Source organism: Podarcis muralis, chromosome 4 (assembly GCF_964188315.1).
Source record: "Podarcis muralis chromosome 4, rPodMur119.hap1.1, whole genome shotgun sequence".
Lineage (NCBI taxonomy): Eukaryota > Metazoa > Chordata > Lepidosauria > Squamata > Lacertidae > Podarcis > Podarcis muralis.
This window is the reverse complement of record NC_135658.1, coordinates 95,261,491-95,280,041: the sequence shown is the minus strand read 5'-3', so window position 1 is coordinate 95,280,041 and position 18,551 is coordinate 95,261,491. Positions and strand designations below refer to the sequence as shown.

Genomic DNA, 18,551 nt, shown 5'->3' with positions numbered 1-18,551 from the left:
CTATAACCCTATTTTAGACCTTATGCTCGCTACATTCCTTACATCTTCTGTCACTCTAGTCATTGAAGCAGAGGGACACACTGTCTTACAAGCTTGCTCTTATGTACCTGCCATTTCCCACTTCAAGAAGGCTATTGATTCTCAAGCCTGCCTTTCACTTGAAAGTGAAACATTTTAACACTTCTCTTTGAAGTCTCTTTCTTGTTTAAAGTTAAGCTTCACCCTCTTCATTTGCTGTGCTTTCCATCAGAACAATCAGCCCTATATGGAAATTATGTGTCAATGTCCTTCCCTAAAGAAACAAGGGGGATGTTTAATGCCTGTCAACGATTGTCTAGGTGTAACTTCTAAGCCTGTCAACCGGTAAAAGAATGTTCAGTTGATTAATTGCCCACCTTTTAATTGATTAAATTTAAATAGATTTGCATGTTAACAAAACCTTTTTAAGATATGGAAGGTATAAGATAGCTTTTGTTTGTTAAATTGTTTTAGTTACTGTAAGGAGAATTTACCTTCTCCATTTCCTATTAAGTAACACACCCAAACCAAAATAACCTAAAAAAATAAGCATTTATGCTCCCAACTATGAGCCTTGCTGGCCTCACACTCCCCCAGTCTTACCCTCAAAAGCAATACCTTTATTTATTTTCTCAATGATGTGAATAGCTTCAGAATGGGCAGAATTTAGGTAGGACAAACAACCGGGGGAGGAGGACTAAATGCTCCATCCATCAGCTCTCTCCATCAAATTCAGAAGCCACCATGACTGCTTTTAATCAGAATATTGGGTGATCCAATCACAGAGCTCATGCATGATATGTGGTCTGACTCTAAAATGGGTTTTTCCTTACAGGATCAGAGAATTCTGCATTCAAGTAAAATAAATGTGGATGTAGCATCTCCCCAGGTCATTGCAGAGAGAGGATAGGTAGAACACAAGTCTGATTTTGCCCAAGCAAGACTCAAGTAATGTCTAAAATCTCACTATATTACCCACCGTTGAGAAAGAACTGTAAATCTTTTCAAGTGCCCAAAGCTGAAACCATGTAAGTGATACATTTGCATCTAAGGCTCCTTTTAGTTTTGATTTTAAATATTTATCTTAATCATTTTCAAGCAATTATTTCACATAAATGTCATCTCAACTAAGGGATAATAGAGGCCTATTTCTTTATGAAGCCTCAGAGAATGGGGACAATACTAAGTTCAGTCACTGAGTTGATTCCAAAAGTGGCCTTCCATGAATGAAAGAGGTACTGTACTTTTATTTGCTGAAGAGCCCACTTGCTGCACCGGAGAGTTGGCTATGTCTGGAGCAGATTTTTAGCAGATGGAAGGTGCCGCAGGGGAAATATTCAAAAATTGCCTCTATTAGGGGAGGTGTCTCCTGGATCAAAAGACTTTCCATTCACACAGCAGAGTCAGTTAGCTGTTAGTTGCACAGTAGCTGGGAGAGCATCGGACCAATAAGCCTTTTGCCATCTGACTTCTGGTTCATGGGACCTGCCACAGGAGACGCCAAACTTTTGCCAGAATGAAACCTAGAAGGAAAACATGTTCCCACCCCCTAGATTAATATGAGCACATTGAAAAGACTTTTATTCAAGGAATGACAAAGGCAGAAAGCCACTTGGGGATTTCTGACATGTATAATTGAAACTTGGTTGGGTGAGCAGGGTATGTGTGTTAGTTCTGCCTAGCTTGCCCACTGGGGTACCTGGGTCAGCTTGAGGGGTGGGGATCACCAGCAGCTCACAGCCTATAGGTTGCTTTTTTCCCCCTGGAGGAATACCAGTAATATGGCGTGCCAGGAGGATGACAGCATGGGGTACATGCTGCCAAAACACAAGATGCTCAATACAGCCAAGTAACTGCCCAAGGAGCACCGGGGCATCATTGCTTGCTGTAACCCAGTTCTGCCACTCATTTGCCAGCAGATCAATGAAATGCACCTCCTCATACAGTGATGGATCACAGAGGTCTGTAGAAATACCATCTCTCTGTTCTCCTGAGTACTAATGTACAAAATTTGCATCTTGTGTGGCACCAGTGGACCATATGGGAAATTCTTGGTGGACATCTGAGTTGTTGGTTTTTTAATGGTTATAATGTTATAATTTTAATTGTTTATGCCTGTTTTAAACTTTTGTATGTTTTAAGTATGCTTTAAGACAGCCAATATAATATGTTATCATCCAGCTCATCAGCAACTAGTATGTGAATACCTCAGTACTATTGTTTTCTCTTTATGAACAATTCTATTTAATTCTAGGTTTTTTCCCTGTACACTGATTCATAGAATTATGGAGTTGGAAGGGACCACTGTGGCCCTCTAGTCCAACCCCCTGCAATGCAGGAATCTTTTGCCCAATGTGAGACTCAAATCCACAACCCTGGGATTCAGAGTCTTAGTCTCATGCTCTACCAACTGAGCTATCCAGCCCGGCATGATAAAGTTTATTACCAAATATTAATAATTTTTGAAAACGTTAAAAGGTATTGGTTTATTTCAGCATCCTAAGAAGATTTATTTATTTTTATACTTGTAGGTATTGAATGTACTGCACTAATCTTAACAGACCAAATGAAAACTCCCTGAAACAATCTTCCCCTTTTCCAAAGAGAAATAGTAATTGAGTCTGTGCTTTTCTAAGATGCACCAGAGTGTAAAACTACACTGTTCTACCTGATCCTCCTGAGGGTAATGATGACTCTAGCAAGAATTAAATCAGTTGAGAAAGCTTCAGGCAATGGACTAAAGTGAAGCAGCTCACTAACGTGGTGCATCCAAAAGCAAAAGAATGAAAAATGGCAGAGATTTCATAAGCTGCACATCTTAAAGTTGTCCTCCTAGGGTAATGGCACAGTTAGAATTACTTAAATTCATCTATACCCCAACCTATTACAACATATCTAAACATTAAAGAAAACTGAATATAAGTGCATCCTTGATGGTGCATAATCACAAGGGCTTACATACTATAAGCAAATGCTTCTTTAAAAAAAATCAATAAGATAAAAATGGCCTTCAAATGTTGGAAGGAAAGAGGCTTGTTTTCTGTATTTGCCTTCAGCTTCAGCAAAGTGTAGAAATGCCCCAAGGAGATGGATCCTGCAGCACTGCTGCCACCCTCTGGCCTCTTAATGGACCAAACAGATTAAGGATAAAAAGTATGCCCTCTTTGGTCATTTCTTAACTTCTCTTCCTGATACAAATCAAAAAGCTTTCTATATTATAGAATTGTTGCGCTTGTTTGTACACACTCACAAAACTCTTCATATATATTTAGTAAGATACTACTTTTAGTCAAAATAGGAAATGCCATAAGAAGGACTAGCTAAATTCCCCATCCTTCCCAAAACCCAGTGTACTTCAAGTTTATGCTTCAATGCTTTTTTGTGGCGGTTGCGGGTAACCCAACACAATAAGGTAGTTTTTGTTGTCTTTCTTCTTCGGCGATCACTCGAAGCCGAGTAAGATTGCCTTCCATAAACACGTTTTTAAAAATGTGTCCGTAAGTGACTGTGGAGGCCAATTCTGGATCCACACGTCCTTCCACAGTGGGGACACTGGTTTCCGGGTGGGAGTTGATCACAGTGTGGATTTGCCAAGCATGCCTTCCTCTTAGCATGTTTCTCCCTTGCGTCCTGAGTTTGAGTGTCTTCAGAGCCTATGACACCTTTGGTAAAGGCTATTCTCCAACTGGAGCGCTCGCAGGCCAGTTTCCCAGTTGTCAGTGTTTATACTACATTTTTTAAAATTCGCCTTGAGACAGTCTTTAAACCTCTTTTGTTGACCACCAGCATTACGCTTTCCATTTTTAAGTTCGGAATAGAGTAGTTGCTTTTTTTGTTGTAACAACCGTTCAATGTACATTACTCTCTGATCATCATACCACAAAGCTGAAACCAAACCAAATAAAATAAGTTGCATGAAAAACAACAAAGTTTCCCCTTCAACTTTAAGTTGTTTAGCAATTTGTTATCAAAGGGAATAAATATAAGGTAGCTAACCTTAAAAATAAACTAAAATAAATATTAAATATATTGTTTTGTGCTCAATTGTGGCTCAGCTGACAGTGTTTAGTTTTCTGCTGTTTAGTCGCCCAGCTCAACATCTTCAATAGGAAAAACCCATTTGAGGTACTAAAGTTCGACAAACTGAGATATTACTGATACAACAATAGAAATACTGCTGTGCTTTACACACTAAAAATAAAATATGTGCCCAGACAATCCAAATTATGCCAAGAAAAACATAATTCTGTAAACTTTATGAATCATTTGAACAAATGTTCCCAATTTATCTTATTTAGCATTCTTAAAATTCTAACATATTTTATTCCAATTTGGTAGTGAATGCTATCCCAGCAAATGAAAAGCATATTTTTGGATAAAGCTTTTTATTATTATTTCATTTTATAATCTATATAAAACAGAGAGAAAAATTCTAACAGATGAAAATTAATGATAAAAATAAATATAAAATTGGCATGCAGAAGTTATACATGTGCTAAAAGAACAAAGTCAAAGTAAAGACTATCCATGTTATTGGATCATCAAGTATAGTTTCAGATTTGCCAGACTTGTGAGGAAAGTTGTCTTGAATCATAGAATTATAGATTTGGCAGGGACCATGAGAGTCATCTAGTTCAACCCCCTGCAATGCAGCAATCCTTCACCCAACAGGGAGATCAAACCCATGACCCTGAGAGTGACAGTCTCCTGCTTTACCAACTGAGCTAGAAAATGATGGTTCCACTGTATATGTCATAAAGGAATGCCAAATCATATAAAAAGGATCTGGATGTTCTAGTTCTTGCCAAAATCTCCATTATAGCTATATTCCAGAGTGAGAGGTACCAAGCGTCCAGTGTAGGATTTGGGTTTGGGGTTTGTTCGTTTTCCACATTCAGTTTCATAGTTTCTTCTGGTTAATTTACCTAGTTGATCTTTAATAATGTCAAAATCTTTTTTGCTATTCTGCAAGTAAGAAGGCATGCAGATCTTGTACATTAATTGCCTCCATCAGTGCTGCTTCAGAAGCAGTATCTCCAAGTCCAGGTTTCCTTCCCTTTGTAGCTATTTTGCGTACTTTGTTGTCACTCTGTTTTTCTTTATTATAGAAAGCCACAAAGGGAAAACTCACAGTTCTGGAGGATGCTGTTTGCTGTTTTCGTTTGCAAGGTCAAATATATCTTTGGAAAAAATTAAAGTTCTGTTAAATCCATTGAAATCATTTGTAAAGACTTGGTAGGTTCTGAGCTGTTTCTTCAAGCTGCTGTTTAGGTTCTGTGCACACATGCCCTGCCTCCCCATGAAAATCATATTGAGCCAGTTCTTTGGCTTCTGAGATTTGAGTAGCCTGCACATTTTGAATTTATCAATTTCCGCACTCTAAACGCTTTGTGTGTGTGTTGTGTGGGCATCCATCTGTCTCGAGAGAGAGAGCCTTTGGGGGTGAAGTTAAACTGCTGGAGAATCACAGCACCTGCTGTGGCTGCAAAGACTGGTAACTCGTAACTGCTACTTCCCTCCCACATTGTTTTTTCTGTGTTAGCAGCACAAGCAGGCACAAGCCTGGGCAATGTGAATGGGAGTCCTAGGATGCCGAGACAAGACCCCCATCTCGGCCTCGCTGATATGGTCCAAAGGAAAGCAGAATAATACATTTGGTACTATATTTGGCTGCAGGAGTTGCTGGAAGGAGGCATACAAGACACCATCTAACTGTCTTGGGACTCCACTCTGGATTTATGTACAATTCCCATAATCCCTAGCTAACCTTTTCTTCTGAAGATGTCCTGCAAGGCAATGGGTACAGATTTTTCCTCGGGGTTTACTCCCAAAGCCTCTCATGAATGAGTATAGCCGCAAAGTGGCAGAGGCTTAGAATCAGAGTTTTCATTTCCCTAGAATAGATGGACTACCTTCCCAGGTTGATGAGCCCCATCTGCCCCAAAACTTTTTCGGTACTCTCATGGTACTGCATCATGCATGAATGAAGCTGCACTAACTAGTTGTTGTTGTTGTTTAGTCGTTTAGTCGTGTCCGACTCTTCGTGACCCCATGGACCAGAGCACGCCAGGCACCTCTGTCCTCCACTACTTCCCGCAGTTTGGTCAGACTCATGCTGGTAACCTCGAAAACACTATCCAACCATCTCGTCCTCTGTCGCCCCCTTCTCCTTGTGCCCTCCATCTTTCCCAGCATCAGTGTCTTCTCCAGGGAGTCTTCTCTTCTCATGAGGTGGCCAAAGTACTGGAGCCTCAGCTGGAGCCTCAGCACTAACTAGAATATGTGGCAAAAATGAGCTATTGTCTTATCCTTTTATACAAACTCTGTGGAATTAACATCAAGAACTATGAAAAAGCTGTAGCTGTTGTTATCTTTCAGTGTTGTGCTTCAGGTCAGCACAAATTCTTAACAGTCATGTTGAGATGACCTTAACCTCCCAAATATTTGAGATGAAGTACAGTATTAAAAAAAAAACCTGAGAACGAAGCAACATTTGACTGCAGATTTAGAAGCTCAATGTAAAAATATTCTTTTGTTAAATTCACTCTCCACAGTGTAAAACACACATCTACAGCAAGTATATTATATTTTCTTGATCGACAGATTCATTTGATGATGTTTGGGGGAAGTGGGGAATTCAATTCTTTTCTCAGCATGAAGGGCATGTTTTGAATACTGAAATGTAAAAAAAAAAATTAAAGCTTTATTTTATATATACTGACAGCAATGCACCACCTGCATTGAAAAATCACAACTCCATGAGTTAGACTTTACTTTCTGCAAAACAACCCAGTTGTTTTCCGATACACAATGCAACTTCTGTAACCACTGCACATTGAATGTCTCTATGAGGTTGTATTCCCTGAAGTGTCTTTCATACATTAGACCAATAGCTTTCAGAAGACAATGGGAACTGATGCTGCAATGTATTTATAAATGTACCATTACACTCCCTTAACATCCAACGCCAAGCAGGTTTCTAAACTGCTCATAATCCACTGGTTAGAACTAGTTTGGCCATTGGCCCATCTTATCACTGAGGAGAGGCACAGGGCACACCAAGCACGCACAAATACATATGAGTGCTACCACCACCATACCTAGCATGGAAATACAACAAACTGCAGAAGGGGGTGGGACCCTGTCTCAGGACCCTGACATGGGGGTACGGTTACTTTTGTCAGAAGCTCGTCCTACTCTCGAGTAGGACCCTGGCAGATACACATGCCCAACTGGCATGTTCCCTCCCTCCTGGTTGATCATTCGGGAGCTTCAAAGCGATCGAAGCCAACAGACATCGGCACACTTAGGGATATGCAGAGTCTTCACAGCTTGCGTAACAGACCTCAGCAACTCAGCATTTTGGCTAATCTACTTTATTTACATATAAACACACATGGAGCACTGCAACATGGCTCCCTCTCTCTCTAGCAAAGAGAAAAAACAAAGGACAATGGTCCCACTTCATGGAACACAGTAACACAAACATCCTGTCTCCGTCACTTCCCACTTTGTGGAGTCAAAACATACACCGTCATGTGATAGACAACAATCCCATGACTGCAATCATGGAGCAGGAATTCTAACATCCTCCCCCAATTCATGATCTGTGTTACAGTCATCAGTGAAACTGCAACAACCATACAGATGTCATACACACATCTCATACACCTATTCCACCCTTGGAACTACCTGCAACTGGATTAGCCTTGGGCCTTACCATCTTGCACTTCTGACTAGTCTTGGCATCATAGCTCACATGGCTATCAATAAGTTTCACACCTGGCTTTGTTGGGACTTGAACCCTAGCCTCGTTTCTCTTTGAGGAATCAGTGTTGGCACACACAGCCTTTGGATGTGGTCCGGCTTCCTTCTCCAAGGAAACAGTGTCTACTCTTATAGCCTTTGGGCGTGGTTTCCCATCCTTTGAGGACAACCCCTGTACCCCTTTCAAGACTTTGGGTTCCAAGACCTGTGTCAAGCCACTTTGTTGTTTAGTTGTGTCCGACTCTTCGTGACCCCATGGACCAGAGCACGCCAGGCACTCCTGTCTTCCACTGCCTCCCGCAGTTTGGTCAAACTCATGCTGGTAGCTTCGAGAACACTATCCAACCATCTCATCCTCTGTCGTCCCCTTCTCCTTGTGCCCTCCATCTTTCCCAACATCAGGGTCTTTTCCAGGGAGTCTTCTCTTCTCATAAGGTGGCCAAAGTACTGGAGTCTCAGCTTCAAGATCTGTCCTTCCAGTGAGCACTCAGGGCTGATTTCCTTCAGAATGGAGAGGTTTAATCTTGTTAACAAACTCCTGAGCATACCTGGTGGGCTTCTCACCCTACGTAGCTCCTCCTGATCTGCACACCTGGCGCATCTCCTCCACTGTATCAGTGGAACTCACCTCAGTGCACCTGCTGTTTATAACAGCAACAGACTTAGTATCTAAGTCTCCTGCAATGGGGTAGCCTAGGAAAATACACACATGTCCCCCACCACCACCACTCTGCTCTGCACTCAACATCCCCAGTGAGTAAAATCAGCTCTGACTTTGGTTTTTACTCCAAGACAGACAAGAAATCAGAGACTTTTGAAGTTCTGCTGTTTGCCTTGGAGGTAAGCATTACCAAGCTCTTGGGGCATGTTTCCAGGCTTAAGCCTACTGACCTTTGCTGGCATCTCTAAACTTGAGATGCTGCACTAGCGACCACACAGCTTGCCAACTGGCTTCAATAAATCAAACTCCTAATCTTAAAGCTGGTTCACTCAAAAATATTTCTAAGAACATGGTGCTTAGATTAAAAAGAAAACTGCTGGGCAATCACACAAGCTTTTCCTATTGCTTCTGCCCTGTAATATGAACCAATAGAAGATGCCTGCAGGTTTGCTAAGCACATTTGCCACCATTTCCTTCTCCTCTTCCTTCCTGATGTAAGGCTTGCTAGACTCAGGCAGCTGTAAAATTAAAATAGCAGCATTTGAGTCCTGGGGAGACACCACTGATAAGAGATCAGCTAGCAACATTCCTGAGGTCAGAGTTGGGGGCAGGCTGCCAGTTGCCAACTACTAGCATATATTTTCATTGCAAACCCAAGGACTAGAAATGTACCAACTATGTGAAATGAAAACTGGGGAGATTTTCACAATTCTGCACACAGAATTGGAGTTCACAGCTCATTCTGATCAATGTTAAGTCCAGGTAGTATATGAATGTTCCCACAATGGGACACATTGCAGTGGGACTTCTTCATTAATAATATATTATCAGGTCTTAAAAATTCAAGTGAGTGCACCTAATATTTGACTGTTTGCTGAAGTTTCCCTCAACCCCTATAACTGATAAAAGTAAAACAGATCATCCCAAGAAGAAGAAGAAGAGTTTGGATTTGATATCCCGCCTTTCACTCCCTTTAAGGAGTCTCAAAGCGGCTAACATTCTCCTTTCCCTTCGTCCCCCACAACAAACACTCTGTGAGGTGAGTGGGGCTGAGAGACTTCAAAGAAGTGTGACTGGCCCAAGGTCACCCAGCAGCTGCATGTGGTAGAGCGGAGACACGAACCCGGTTCCCCAGATTGCAAGACTACCGCTCTTAACCACTACACCACACTGGCTCTCGAGAAAAAACTGGCTCTCAAGAAAAACAAACACAGAAAGAGAATGATGAGAATAGTAGTTAACTAAGGAAAAAGACAGAAAAACATGAAAGAAAGGGGAAAATTCAAATGTATCCATCCACAAGAAGAATGGACACCACTGGTAGAAAAGATTGCCCTCCAGACTATAGCTCCTCTCTCTGGTGCACCCTGAGAATCTGCTCTGGAGGGCTCTTGGGTAGCAGGAGAAAAAGGTAAGTCCAATGAAATAACTGCTTCTGAAGGCTCTTTGGTTTGTTTCTAGAGCATTTTTATATTCAGCCACAAATGGCAAAAACTGTATGCACAGACTTCTATGGCATCAAAACTTGTTTTTTCAAATGTATATCCCACCCACTTGTTTTCAAAACTCTCTTGGCAAAGCTGTAGGAATGAACGTAGGAGAAGAAAAACAAAATAAAAAAGTCTCCAAAGTAAGTGAAATGCGAAGCTCAACAGCTATAGAATAATCTTATATATTGCTATGGTTAAGTAAGCAAACACAGAAGAACAGATTGATAAATATTCCCTTAAGACCATTAAGTTTTAAAATATAATTTGCAAAGATCTTGCAAATCCCAACAGCAAAGGCTTACACTACTTAGGGCATATTTAATAAACCAAGAAGTATTATTTATAAGTAGGCTGACTTTATGCAACAGTTGGACAGCTGTGCTGTTGGTCTCCAAATCTGTCAGTATTTGCAGATTTAGAATTGTTGCTCAAAAGGATTCCCCATGGGACAAGAAACTAAACACATTCTTTTGTGCAAAAGATAGTGTTCAAGGGGATGTATTAGTAATAAAAAAAAAAGTATTTTTGTTACTCAAGTGATTTAAAAGTATATAATAAGTTTTGTACAATGTTTATTGTTGTCAATAGCCTTTTATATTAAATTGTTTCATAATCCATTTACTGCAATGCAATAAATGCAATAAATTATAGCTTTGTATGCCTGAAAACATTATAGGAGCAGTCATCACTGAAAAGCACCATACTGATATGACAAACTAAATAACCTCAGGGGGCTCACGGACTAGGGACCTCATTTTATAACTCATTTGTTTAGCAAATGAAACACAAAACACTGCTTTCTTTTCCCCTCTGGAAGCAATACAGTTCTACAAGCCTCACACACATAATGGAAGGAAGTAATGGAGTGAGATAATCCTCACGTTATTTCTGATGGCTGAAATCACTGGAGTTTGCCATGCATTTCAGACAGTAAAAATGAAGACCATTAAATCTATGAAAGCAAACAAACAGCTAAGCCGTTAATGAAGTGTTACAAGAGAGACATACTTTATTTCTTGGGAATTATTTTTAAAGTCAGAACCGCCTAGTCAAGCCATTGAAGATATTAGCAAATTAGTGCAACTAAGAATTCACCCAGAACACTTTTGCTTTTAAGGAAGATAAGTAACTCGGTCTGGAAACCAGTCCTTATGGGGAAAGGCTGAAGGAGCTGGGTATGTTTAGCCTGGAAAAGAGGAGACTGAAGGGAATCTTCAAATATCTCAAGGACTGTTACATGGAAGATGGAGCAAGTTTGTTTTCTCCAGCTCCAAATGGTAGGACCCAAACCAATGGATTCATATTACAAGGAAGGAGATTCTGACTAAACATCAGCAAAGGTTGCATGGCCAGCTGTCATGGATGCTTTAGCTGAGATTCCTGAATTGCCAAGGGTTGGACTAGATGACCCTTGGGTCCCTTCCAGCTCTATGATTCTAAGTATTTGAAGAACCTATATATACATAATTAGAGGCAGGGTATCCACACAGAAAGAGGTGTTTGAACCAGCACCCAATCAGAAAAATATTAAGCAGTTTCTGTGGTGATAGCAACGTTCACCCTTTGTTCAAATATTTTCAAATATTAACTCCATGTGGATATACCTAGTGTCTTCCATAGTTACAAATTCTAGGCAGGTAACTGTGTAAGCCGGTCAAAGCAAAAATAACAATTTTGTGGTATTTTAAAGACTAACAAATTCTTTTCTCCTGCATTATAACGGATATGGCATTGGAATTTAAACCTTCCTCTACTGCTACAGCCTTGAGAAAAACCTTCCCTGTATAGATAATATTTGCATTGGGGGGGGGGGATTCATATCATATGACTCCTATGTCTTTTAAAATTTCCATAAACAACAAAGCAAAATGAATATGGACATGCAAAAACTAGCATACACAGTATAATTATTATTATAATAACAACAACTATTATTATCATCAATAACAATCAACATGTCAGCTAGTGCATCCTTTTAAAATGTATATTATCCTAAAAAAAATTATAATGTATTATTTTATATCACTTTTACTTAAAATTAATTTCATTTCCTCCAGAATACAATATGAGAGATTTCCAACTAAGGCATATTCAGAGCATACCAATTGACTTAATTCCATTGATTTCAATTGATGTACTGTACTCTAGGTATAACTAACAGATTTGTTTGAACAACTGGTTGCTATTGAACTATTCAACAATCTCAAATTTTGAACAAAAGTTTTAAGTTCTGTTTTTCACTCTTATATAACTCATTAATTTAATGATTAATATGTAGTACCACAAGTTCTCAAACTATTCATTAACCACTAGAGCAATCTTAATTTCAATACATTGCTAAAACTGAATTAACGTAGTTCATTGTAGTGTGGAATGCACTGATCGACAGTTTTAAAATTCAAAATGCTAATGCATCCCCCCCCCCCATTGTAAATAATAAATAAACAAATAAGCAAGCATGGAAGCTCTAGTAAATATTATAACCTATAAATGAAGTTCACAGCATTGGGAAAACAGGGTGGAAATATAAGGCTCTGTAAAGATTGAAAAATTATGGGCCTATAAAATGTGGAAAAAATACTACACAAATATTATGAAGCATCCACTTGAATTTGACATGTATTTCCCTTCAAATACTAAAAAGTGCAAAGAAAACATTGGAAGAACTTAGCAATAATATTAAAAGGATTATGTAGTTGTGGTTGTTTTTAGAAAAAGATACTGTTGCATTAATTTTAAAAACATTTCAGAAAACTTTTCATAATGTTAGGCAGCACTTACAATGAAAAAGAGTAAGAATAAAAAACAAATAAAACTATGTTCATTGTTTGTAAAGTACTAATAATGGGCACAATACAGCCAACATTAAGCATGTTTCAGTTAAACTGATTTCAGTGGGAGAGAAATGTATGCACATGGTTAATCTGCCCACTGAAATTAATGGGACCTAAGGGTGCTTAGCTCTGCTGATGCCCAATAAGGTTTTGGCTGGGATCCAGTAAGCTATTTTAGGTTTTAATAGCACCCATGTCTTTCATGCAATTTCTTTCCTATGCCTGAAAATTTATAATATCTTGTCACAGAAGACAAGCAAGCACCATACCAGCAGGAAGCTGTGATGTGGAACGTGTGGATGGGAAGAATACACATACACACACACACACACACTCAATTCATTTATACCCCACCCAACATTTTCTCTGATGGGACTCAATTAAGCTTATAGATTTTTTTAAAATGGAAACCTAGAGCTACACAGTCCAGAATTCCTCTCAGTTTGGAACATCAGACTCCACTGTTTTGATAATTTCCTGTGGTCATCCTCTATATGTCATGTATATTAAAGAAGCTGCACATCTGAACTTTCCTTTAATGAGGGTAATATTGAAATGACACTGTCATTTCACTTGAATAATATATTAATGTTATCTGTAGAATTAATTTTTCACTAGAAGGCTTAAAAACTCATTATTTTTGACTTTTGTAAGCCACTTATTTACTCAGATTAGGGCCAATGGTATGATTTTGAGTAGAAAAGCAACCAATTGCCCACCACCAAAACTGCTTCAGCAGACAGACTCTCAAAGGTGATGTTATTTTGTTTTAATATTCATACATAGCACAGGGCAGCATCTGGTTTTAAACTTATAAGGCTGAAATGACAAATGTCTAGAAAACAGACTTAGCAATGACACCTAGCAGGACGCTCCAGATTTTACAGCAAAAGGATCAAATCTGGATGACAGTAGCACAGCAATACCTTGAGTTTTACACAGAATGTGTAAATTTGAGCACAGCGTGTATTTAGTTCTTTGTAGATGCCATTTCAAATCTAGATTTCTTGATGTATTTTATGCAAGAGTACAAGTCTACACCCTAGTCAGCCCTTGTATCTAAGTAGGATAGCCTAGAAGACTTTGGTCTATCCCGTAGGTACTTCTATATTGATGCTCCAAAACCCACTTTCTCAGCCATGCTCTGAAATCACTGCAACAGTATTCAAGGGTTTTCACATCCTTTTTTGCTTTGTGAGGACAATTGCTTTTTGTTACCACTCGACATGGCAGTCCAATGGTGACACTTCAGAGTAGAGAAGAAATGAGAATAGGGAACAACTCTGACACCCTGCAATTTGAAAAAGGGCAAAGCATGACTCAAAGCACTCTTTTTATAAGCTACTCTGCTTCAGTTTAGTTGTTATGGCCATTTTGTTGTACTGATAGAAGCTAAAAACAAAATTAAATTAAATCGTAAAAGAACTCTGAACTGGAACTGTTGCCGTGTTCATGGTGGCTTTGCACAAGATGCTCCATAGCTCATATTATGAGAGATCCAGAGAGCCACAAAACAAACACTAGTATCCTGATTCAACAATTAAAGCCTCATACATCTAAGCCACTCCTTTCTGACTTAAAATGCATTGCTCCTGCTGATAAGGACTGTTTACTCTGCAGTTCTTTTGCAGTTATAGTATCTGATATTCCATCTAGATGTGAATTCACTTCAATGATTTAATACTATATACTATGGCGTTGGTGGTATAGTAGTGAGCATAGCTGCCTACCAATACTATATATCATCCAGTTTCTTTTCCCTCTGTTCCCACGGCATTATCACTAACCTCTACAGATGAGGAGTCCTGGATCTATTCTGCATTGAATCCTTTCATCCTGCAAAGCCGGAGTTCAACCTTGATAAGGGAGTCCAAATAAAAACATAGCAAATGGGTACCATCATTTGAAGAGCTGTCCCTGTGGCAGGCACTTGCATTCTTTTGTAGGAAGATAGGAAGCACCCTTACATCTAATCAAACCTAGCTCAGTTTTATCTGCTGTAGGGATCATGGGCATAGCCAGGATTTAGGTGGGGGGGGGGGGCGACAACCAAAGTCTGACTAAGTCTAGCTGATTCGGAACGAAATGTTTCAACAACAGTTTTAAATTACTTTCTTTTCACCCTCAAGTGCTAAGAAAAAAATCTGTCAAAATCTTGTCATTTGAAAACTAGGAAGTTAAATTAAAAAGAAACATCAGGGAGTACCTTTCATGATGTTAATGAGTATATTTTGAAAAATGACACCCTTTCCCATCTTATTTTTTTAAAATCTAAACTAAAACAAGTTTTCTTGGATATGCTGAAAATATCAGCACTTCCTTCTCAAATTCCTCCTTTTTTCCAAAACAGTTTTTCGATGCACACTCAGTAAGCATAGCCCATTAAGACGCTTCCCTATCATCATCGACCTTAGCCAAGTCTTTACTCTCTGCAAGGTACTGAATGACCAGTCTACAGTACAAGTGCTGCATGGCTGAGCAAGAGAGATAGCCAGTTAAACCCACTACTGTAGTATCTTAAATTCTGGTGTTCTGCAGAGAATGGCTCACAAATTTCACTGAAGGATGAAATGATATGCTACTTGCATAAGTGTAACAAAAACCTTAGGGGAATTACATATTGCTACACTATCTCTCTATCCCCAAAATCAATTTACACTTTACAGTTCAACTGATGTTCATATTAATACAGTAAACTCCCCAATGGTTTTTTTTAACTTTGCTAACTTCTTAAAAGTCTCCAGCTCCCCACCCCACAACACTGCCACCAAGGGGCTAAAAGAGACTACAATCACACCAGCAGAACTTGCCTCAAGTTTTTTAAAAAAAGAAAATAGAGGGGAGTATCTGTTTTTACCTGGAAGGCCACAGGTTCCCCATTCCTATTGAAGGAGTCATTTGTTTCAATACTAATAATTTTAATCTAGCTGGGTAGCGCCAGCTACTTTTAAATTAAGCCATGATGCCAACAAGTGGCGAGAAACATGGAACCCAAGCCAATGCATGCTTCTTCAAAAATAAGTTTGCACACAGTTACAGCCCTAGTATTTGAAACAATGTTATTTGAAATAACACTGTTGGTATCCAGTTAAAAATATTTTAAACCAAAATATTCGAGAACCTTTCATCCCAATCTGACACAAGTCAGTCAATTCAGTTAATGAAGTAATACAACTACAGATTTGATCCGCAAAAACACTAACTTTGTAGCAAAAGTCACGAGTGAAGCCCCTTTTGTTTTGTAATTTGGCTATGTGCATTGCACATCACTTTTAGGCTCTACAGGAGCATGGTAGTCGTGGGCTGAGATACAAAGTCAAGCGTGGGGAAAACTGCCCCCCCCCCAACTACCAAGCACCTCACTTTTATTCACAACTCAACACACATAACAACGTTCAGGAGTTCATCCCATGCATCAGGCCAAATGCTCACAGCATCACTCCCTAGCGTTGCATATCACAGCTGTCAACCTTCCCTTTTTTTTTTGCGGGAAATTCCCTTATTCCAGCGCCGTTTCCCATTGCTATCCCGGATTGTTAAATATCCCGTCCCCGGGACAGGTGAGGCTGCTGATCCCTTATTTTCAAACCTGAAAGTTGACAACTATGCATATTCCAGTCGGCTTCTCGCCCGGCATGAAACACTACGGAGTTAACACACAAGCTGCCGTTCGAAGCCATAAGCAGCGCTGGTTTTCAAATGGCACGGAGTCACGCCTCGGGAAACGCTTGTCCCGGGGCGCCAAGAAACCGATGCCAAAAATCGAGATCACCTACGGCAAGATGCAAGCCGACTTGATTGGTACACCTGGCTGAGCAAAACCTGAAGCTGGATCGAAAAGCAGCAATGCGTCGCGGAAGACTCCCAAAACTCCCTGGAGCAAAAGGAAATTGCCTAGGCTAGCTCTCTCGGGTGGGTGCAACTTAAAGCGGATCTTAAGCTGCTGGATCTCTGCGATTCCGTATGATCACTCCCACCTCACCCCCCACCACCCCAGCGAAGGGGACTAACCTGCGGGTGCGGTTGGCGGGGCAGCCCCCCCTGCGCTCCATGGCGGCGGGCACGCAGCTGGTGAGCTCGGTCCAGTCGGCGTGCAGCCCGCAACTCCAGCCGGTGGAGAAGCGCGAGAAGAGCCACGTGTCGCCCTTGTCCCCCTTGTCGCCTGCCGGCGGCGCGGCAGCAGCGCCGGCGGCCCCCGGCCGGTGGCAAGTGCACTTCTTCTGGCCCGCGCGGCAGTAGCAGGGCTGCTCGAGGCGGATGTTGCGCACCAGGTGCCTCCCGAAGGTGGTGCCGCCGGTCTTCTGGATGTGCAGGAACACCATCACGTCGCGGCCGCGCATGTCGAAGCGCGCGCGGCGGCACAGCTCCGACAGGCCGAAGGCGGACCGGCGCCCGGGGGAGCCCGGCGGGCGGGACGGGAGCCCGGCGGGGTCCCCCGGGAAGCGCTGCCTCCGCCGGGCCGGGTGCCCGCCGGCGCCGCAGGGCGAAACGGCCGGAGGATCGGGCGCAGCGGCGGCGGCGGGCGCGCTAAGGCAGCCTCCGCCGGGAGAGGCGTACTGGTAGAGGACGAAGAGGAAGAGCAGCGCCAGGAGCGGCGGCAGCAGCAGCCAGCGGCTCAGCAGCCGCTCTTCCATGGCGCGCGGTGTCGGCGCTCCCTTCACTCTCCGGGTCGGGCTCCCCGGAGCTCCGGGACGCTCCGCTGGGGAGAGCGAGAGACCCGCGGCGGCGGCGGCGGCGGCGGCAGGCGCGGCTTCGGCTGCCTCCGGGGCCCCCGCAGCCCCATGGCGGCGGGAGGGAGCCCCGCGCCCCGTCAGAGGCTGCGCCTCATCCCCTCACGGCGGCTTTGTGACTGCAACCACTCAGAGCTTCGTTCCGCTGTAGTTATGACGACGAGGACATTCACTTTAATACATATATTTTTAAAAACTCCGTCGCCTCAGCCGCTGAGGCAAAGCGCGAGGCGTCCCCACCAGGTGCGACCCCGGCGCTTCTTCTCACTCGCCGGCGCGCGTCCGTTACTGCCTCGCGCACGACCGTTATCCCTCTCTCTTCACAGGGGGAAGGGGGCAGCTTCGCGCGCTTGCGAGCCAACCAACGGAGGGAGGGTCTCCTGAGCGGCCAATAGCGGAGCTCAGCTCGCCGGCAGCAGTAGCCAATAAGAAACCAACGGCGAAAGGAGGCGGGGTGATAGTTCTTGGCTCTCTCCGCCCAGGCCCCGCCCACCACCTATCGACTTGGGCGGCCGACGAGTTTTTTGCGTTGCGCAAGCGCAGTAGCTAGAGGGTGGGGGAGCGGGAAAGTGAGTGATACTAGCTGCTGGGTCTTTGCACGTGGCGAGGATCCTTTTTCTTCGTGTTACTTGCTATGGCTGGAGGAGAAGAATAAGCAGCGCTTTGGTTGATTTGATTGACATCCTATGCCCTTTTGAAATGTGGTTCTTTTTTGGGGGGTGAGGTGTTATTGGGTTGTTGTTTTTATTTTGATTATATATATATTGTGGTTTTATACGTTGATCTTGTTTTGTGAACCACACTGAGACCTCGGGGTATATAGGGCACTATATAAAATCAATCAATCAATCAATGTGTTTGTAGTGAATTATGACCCTTGTGGTTCCTTCCAGCTGTGCAATTCAGTTTTCTCCAGGTACTCAAAGAAACCAGCCCCCTCTTGCGCAAGCTGTTTGCACTTGAAGTGGTCGTTTTAAGCAGCTTTCTTATCTTTTCAGTGTACAGTTGAGCACAAAATACACAGGGCAGAAACTGTGCAGTTGGAAAGCTG

At 42.0% G+C, this 18,551-nt stretch overlaps 1 protein-coding gene across 1 annotated transcript in view; it reads right to left on the bottom strand.

Annotated features, from left to right (window-relative positions):
- HS6ST3 (heparan sulfate 6-O-sulfotransferase 3) overlaps nt 1-17,854 on the bottom strand; it is a 168,060-nt gene extending 150,206 nt beyond the window's left edge. The window contains exon 1 of the mRNA XM_028728318.2: nt 16,782-17,854. Within this exon, the coding sequence (XP_028584151.2) occupies nt 16,782-17,404 (623 nt within the window). The 5' untranslated portion in view covers nt 17,405-17,854. The remainder of the gene's footprint in view (nt 1-16,781) is intronic.
- Nucleotides 17,855-18,551: the final 697 nt, after the last annotated feature.